Source organism: Temnothorax longispinosus, chromosome 3 (assembly GCF_030848805.1).
Source record: "Temnothorax longispinosus isolate EJ_2023e chromosome 3, Tlon_JGU_v1, whole genome shotgun sequence".
NCBI lineage: Eukaryota > Metazoa > Arthropoda > Insecta > Hymenoptera > Formicidae > Temnothorax > Temnothorax longispinosus.
The window spans coordinates 20,536,656-20,543,770 of NC_092360.1; the positions used below are offsets into that span (position 1 = coordinate 20,536,656).

The 7,115-nt window shown below is 27.2% G+C and overlaps 1 protein-coding gene across 1 annotated transcript in view; it reads left to right on the forward strand.

The window, feature by feature from the left end:
- LOC139810296 (uncharacterized) overlaps nucleotides 1-6,345 on the forward strand; it is a 33,758-nt gene extending 27,413 nt beyond the window's left edge. The window contains exons 3-9 of the mRNA XM_071773720.1: nucleotides 1,958-2,071; nucleotides 2,519-2,632; nucleotides 3,079-3,192; nucleotides 3,640-3,753; nucleotides 4,201-4,314; nucleotides 4,760-4,873; nucleotides 5,533-6,345. Coding sequence (XP_071629821.1) covers nucleotides 1,958-2,071; nucleotides 2,519-2,632; nucleotides 3,079-3,192; nucleotides 3,640-3,753; nucleotides 4,201-4,314; nucleotides 4,760-4,873; nucleotides 5,533-5,599 — 751 coding nt within the window. The 3' untranslated portion in view covers nucleotides 5,600-6,345. The remainder of the gene's footprint in view (nucleotides 1-1,957; nucleotides 2,072-2,518; nucleotides 2,633-3,078; nucleotides 3,193-3,639; nucleotides 3,754-4,200; nucleotides 4,315-4,759; nucleotides 4,874-5,532) is intronic.
- The last annotated feature ends 770 nt before the right edge of the window (nucleotides 6,346-7,115 follow it).

Here is a 7,115-nt window from a genome sequence, read left to right on the forward strand (position 1 = left end):
TTAACGATTGATTTTAATTGAAGTTTATGTGAAATAAACTTATGCAATTTATTCAATCATTTTGCCGTAACTCTAAAATTTATATGGCAGAAAAAACTTACATTAAGAAATTGACGTAAAAATTTGGAACAATTCGTAAAATTTAGAACAACTTAAACCCGAACTTAAAATAATTTAATTTAAACTTCTTTTCTACACTATATATAAAAAGATAAGTAAAAAAAAAATCGTAGAAAATTGAACAAATATCAACTAAACAAAAATTTATCACTTTATTGAAAAAAAATCGAAGTCTAAATACCTCTGCTGAATAATACGTATTCGCCGATTTTAAATTATTGACACTTTCACGAGTCTAATTACGTTATTGAATACTTATATCATTTTAACATATGGCAGATTTATTTCTAATGATCTTCTATTTACCTTCTAATTGTCATTATCAAGTCATCATTAGGTATTTATTTGGTATCATTAGGTATCATTAGGTATCATTAGGTATCATTTCAGTTTATCAAAAATGCATAAGATATGAATCTCAATCTAAACGTTGAACGGGGGTCGAATAATCAGAAACAGAGCGACACGGCTTAAAATTACCAAGATTTAAATTATACGTTATTTATCATACTATATATAATACTATGCAGTACATACACACGGTACCATAAATACCTTCCCACGTAAAGATAGCCGCGTCCGAGTCAAACAACAAAATAGCTGATGTTGTGTCTACAATATTTACATTTAGGAAAGATTCGCATGTTTCTCTTCAACCTTCAACGTTTCGAATATTTTCCTTGGCGTAGTCAGTACATGTCACATTTAGTAAGACATTCTCCGTGATATAGTGCGGATATAATGGCAGCTCAAATACGTTATATTAATAAAATTTCGGAGATTTGCAGAGAATTAGATGACAATGTCGGTACGTATTGTCAGGAGTGTCCTAAATCTTTTAAAAGTAAAAGTGCAATATATTTAGAAGCACACTTGTTCAACACACATAAAATATTTACCTTGGAAAGCAACTTTATATGGAATGACGAAACCAATGACTCGCCATGGCGATATTTCACACACGAACAGAAGTATATTCCGAATTGCATAATTTGTGGAAGAGATATTCGTGTATATTGTACTTACGATTTAGAGAGGCATCTGAATAGACATATAAAAGTGATTGATAAAATACGAGAAGAAATTAATAGGTGTAGCGGACTATCGCAACACTTCACAGTCGACACGGAAAAATTTAAAACAAACTGCAAACATTGCAGTTGGTCTATTAACACATTTGATGGAAAAATGAACTATGAAAATAAATTAATGTTTCATCAGGCTATGTGTCGTAATATAAACAAACACTCTGAATCTGATGGAGGAACTGGTCATTATAACGTAGTAGATGCAACGATACAACAACCTGTAACTGTAGAAAATTATGCGTCCACAAGTTTTCATAATGATAGACATGAGCGACGTTCTGAAAATCAAGAAGATCAGCAGAGGTAAATGTCACAAATATTAGTATTTTTCCTTAGTAATTAAAGCAAACTTCCGAAGACATCCGTGCTCCAATTTAGGTCAAACTTTGTAAATAGGTTTCTTTTAGATAAATAAAAAAGACATATACCAAAAATATTTAAAAGGTTGCTTAACTTTTGAGTCGCAAAAAATTTATATCTTTTTTTTATCTAAAAAGAACCTATTTACAAAGTTTCACCTAAATCGGAGCACGGACGTTTTCGGAAGAATAGCTATAATTAATATATTTTATTATATATTCTAGCATAACACACATTAGAAAAATACATATTTAACATTTAAAAATAACAAATTATATAAAATTTGAATACAATATTTAACGTATCATTTCATAAATTATTATAATTACTTGAGTTAAATAAAATTATAACAATTCTAAACAATTTTACATCAATTTCTGTTAACTCAGATATGCTGGTATTGCAACAATACTACAACCTGTAACTGCAGAAAATTATGCGTCCATAAGTTTTCACAATGATAGACATGGGCGAGGTTCTGAAAATCAAGAAGATCAGCAGAGGTAAATGTCACAAATATTAGTATTGTTCTTTAGTAATTAAGGCAAAACTTCCGTAAACGTCTGTGCTCCAATTTAGGTCAAACTTTGTAAATCGGTTCCTTTTAGATAAATAAAAAAGATATATTCCAAAAATATTTAAAAGGTTGCTTAACTTTTGAGTCGCGAAAAATCTTTATCTTTTTTTTATCTAAAAAGAACCTATTTTCAAAGTTTCACCTAAATCGGAGCACGGACGTTTTCGGAAGAGTAGCTATAATTAATATATTTTATTATATATTCTAGCATAACACACATTAGAAAAATACATATTTAACATTTAAAAATAACAAATTATATAAAATTTGAATACAATATTTAACGTATCATTTTATAAATTATTATAATTACTTGAGTTAAATAAAATTATAACAATTCTAAACAATTTTACATCAATTTCTGTTAACTCAGATATGCTGGTATGGCAACAATACTACAACCTGTAACTGCAGAAAATTATGCGTCCATAAGTTTTCACAATGATAGACATGGGCGAGGTTTTGAAAATCAAGAAGATCAGCAGAGGTAAATGTCACAAATATTAGTATTTTTCCTTAGTAATTAAGGCAAAACTTCCGAAAACGTCTGTGCTCCAATTTAGGTCAAACTTTGTAAATCGGTTCCTTTTAGATAAATAAAAAAGACATATTCCAAAAATATTTAAAAGTTGCTTAACTTTTGAGTCGCAAAAAATCTTTATCTTTTTTTTATCTAAAAAGAACCTATTTTCAAAGTTTCACCTAAATCGGAGCACGGACGTTTTCGGAAGAATAGCTATAATTAATATATTTTATTATATATTCTAGCATAACACACATTAGAAAAATACATATTTAACATTTAAAAATAACAAATTATATAAAATTTGAATACAATATTTAACGTATCATTTCATAAATTATTATAATTACTTGAGTTAAATAAAATTATAACAATTCTAAACAATTTTACATCAATTTCTGTTAACTCAGATATGCTGGTATTGCAACAATACGACAACCTGTAACTGCAGAAAATTATGCGTCCACAAGTTTTCACAATGATAGACATGGGCGAGGTTTTGAAAATCAAGAAGATCAGCAGAGGTAAATGTCACAAATATTAGTATTTTTCCTTAGTAATTAAGGCAAAACTTCCGAAAACGTCTGTGCTCCAATTTAGGTCAAACTTTGTAAATCGGTTCCTTTTAGATAAATAAAAAAGACATATTCCAAAAATATTTAAAAGATTGCTTAACTTTTGAGTCGCGAAAAATCTTTATCTTTTTTTTATCTAAAAAGAACCTATTTTCAAAGTTTCACCTAAATCGGAGCACGGACGTTTTCGGAAGAATAGCTATAATTAATATATTTTATTATCTATTCTAGCATAACACACATTAGAAAAATACATATTTAACATTTAAAAATAACAAATTATATAAAGTTTGAATACAATATTTAACGTATCATTTCATAAATTATTATAATTACTTGAGTTAAATAAAATTATAACAATTCTAAACAATTTTACATCAATTTCTGTTAACTCAGATATGCTGGTATGGCAACAATACGACAACCTGTAACTGCAGAAAATTATGCGTCCATAAGTTTTCACAATGATAGACATGGGCGAGGTTTTGAAAATCAAGAAGATCAGCAGAGGTAAATGTCACAAATATTAGTATTTTTCTTTAGTAATTAAAGCAAAACTTCCGAAAACGTCTGTGCTCCAATTTAGGTCAAACTTTGTAAATCGGTTCCTTTTAGATAAATAAAAAAGACATATTCCAAAAATATTTAAAAGGTTGCTTAACTTTTGAGTCGCGAAAAATCTTTATCTTTTTTTTATCTAAAAAGAACCTATTTTCAAAGTTTCACCTAAATCGGAGCACGGACGTTTTCGGAAGAATAGCTATAATTAATATATTTTATTATATATTCTAGCATAACACACATTAGAAAAATACATATTTAACATTTAAAAATAACAAATTATATAAAATTTGAATACAATATTTAACGTATTATTTCATAAATTATTATAATTACTTGAGTTAAATAAAATTATAACAATTCTAAACAATTTTACATCAATTTCTGTTAACTCAGATATGCTGGTATGGCAACAATACGACAACCAGTAACTGCAGAAAATTATGTGTCCATAAGTTTTCACAATGATAGACATGGGGGAGGTTTTGAAAATCAAGAAGATCAGCAAAGGTAAATGTCACAAATATTAGTATTTTTCCTTAGTAATTAAGGCAAAACTTCCGAAAACGTCTGTGCTCCAATTTAGGTCAAACTTTGTAAATCGGTTCCTTTTAGATAAATAAAAAAGACATTCCAAAAATATTTAAAAGGTTGCTTAACTTTTGAGTCGCAAAAAATTTTTATCTTTTTTTTATCTAAAAAGAACCTATTTACAAAGTTTCACCTAAATCGGAGCACGGACGTTTTCGGAAGAGTAGCTATAATTAATATATTTTATTATATATTCTAGCATAACACACATTAGAAAAATACATATTTAACATTTAAAAATAACAAATTCTATAAAATTTGAATACAATATTTAACGTATCATTTCATAAATTATTATAATTACTTGAGTTAAATAAAATTATAACAATTCTAAACAATTTTACATCAATTTTTGTTAACTCAGATATGCAGGTATTGCAACAATACGACAACCTGTAACTGCAGAAAATTATGCGTCCACAAGTTTTCACAATGATAGACATGGGGGAGGTTTTGAAAATCAAGAAGATCAGCAGGGGTAAATGTCACAAATATTAGTATTTTTCCTTAGTAATTAAGGCAAAACTTCCGAAAACGTCTGTGCTCCAATTTAGGTCAAACTTTGTAAATCGGTTCCTTTTAGATAAATAAAAAAGACATTCCAAAAATATTTAAAAGGCTGCTTAACTTTTAAGTCGCAAAAAATTTTTATCTTTTTTTATCTAAAAAGAATCTATTTTCAAAGTTTCACCTAAATCGGAGCACGGACGTTTTCGGAAGAATAGCTATAATTAATATATTTTATTATATATTCTAGCATAACACACATTAGAAAAATACATATTTAACATTTAAAAATAACAAATTATATAAAATTTGAATACAATATTTAACGTATCATTTCATAAATTATTATAATTACTTGAGTTAAATAAAATTATAACAATTCTAAACAATTTTACATCAATTTCTGTTAACTCAGATAATCGGTATAAATATTTTCATAAACGAGTAACTGCGCAGGTATTATGGAATCTAAATAGTAATTTTATAGATATTTTATTTTAAGAAAGATAAATAATATAAGTAACAGTTTTGGTTTAATAATCAAATAATATACACGAGAGCAATATCATTGTAATTCTAATGACATTCGTACTCTTTCGATTTTTAATTACTCTATGTATAAATATACAGATCTAATCATAGCGGACAACAAGGATCTAGGATGTCTCACCAAATCTGGGCGCCAAATAGGATGTAACACCAGCAACTGTTGTGATTTGGATAATGAAATATATCAAACAAGCGCATTTGACGAATAATTAGTAAGATCGCTTTACGTTACGTAACAACAAAATGCGATCTCTTATTAATTAGACATTAACTTCTTTATAAATGTATAATTTACTAATCGTTTTAACAATTACTTACTAGTAAATCTGATATCGCCGTGTAACTAAACTCTCATTATATGCTTCTTATAGTCTTTATATTAATATGTAAATTTATTCATGTGCTGTATAACGTCGTATGTAATGTACACATTTGTATTAGAGTTATAATTTGTACACACAAAGTAGAATTGTAAAACATATCTGGATACTAAAATATAGAAATTATTCGAAATAGTTATTTTATTGTTAGTCAAATTCTAGCGTTCAAATTATTTGAATAATTCTAGTATTAATAATCTAATTTTATAATCCAGATTGTATTTATAATTTTAATCAACATATATATAGTATTGATTCGCTATATGCAAAATAAATTACTATAAAATTTTTATAAATAATTTTTCTGGTTATATTAAATATTATTGTAATGTAATTATTACGAAGTTGACACACGGTTAGATATTTTGTTTGTACTTGTTCAGAAATTGATAAATAAATGGAAATAAACACCGTAAGATAGATAATGTAAAATGACACATTTTTGTTAATAAAGTGATAGACATTTGAGAAAAAATAACGGCTTACAAACCTGTTTGATCCACAATTAGTCAAAGATTATATTAATTGATCATAATATATGATATCCCTACATATTCTCCTTATTTTTGTTTCGACGAAGAATCAATCGTTCTAAATAAATAATATACCCTATAAATAATTAAAATTTTTAATGTGCGGGTCTATTCTAACATTAGCAATCGCTCTTTATAATTGATACCTCATGAACTCAGAATTAAATTTGCTAATATTAATCATAAGATTTATAAAATTAATTTATTAATATATACATTCTCTACATGCAATTAAAAAATTAATAATTTTGTAAAAATTATGGCAATTAAGTGATGTGACAACATAATTTGTACGATACTGTAAAGTGAATGTACTAAATAAATACAATATTGTGTATGAGAGATCGTTATTAAATTTTCTGCAGTAATTATCAATTAATTTGTTTTGTTATTGATTTTCTCACTTTAATTATCTTCTCAGATCTTATAAAATGTTATATTACTTGATATAAATCTCTCACATAATTGATTAAGGGGAGGTTACTGTTCAGAGGCCCAAAAAATGCCTCAATTTCAGGAATTTTTTTTTATATAAAGAAAGTACATTTAGAAAAAAATTTTTGCGGCTTTTATTTGTACACAAATGAAGATTAATTTAGAATTTTTTCGGAAATGTAAGCGCAGAGAAAAATTAACGGAGCTACCGGGACTTGAACTCGGGATCCTTCGCTCACAAGCCTAGCACTTAGGCTGCTACCCCACGACTGCTCCACTACTACGCTAATTTCTCCGATCCCTCATCAATACTGGC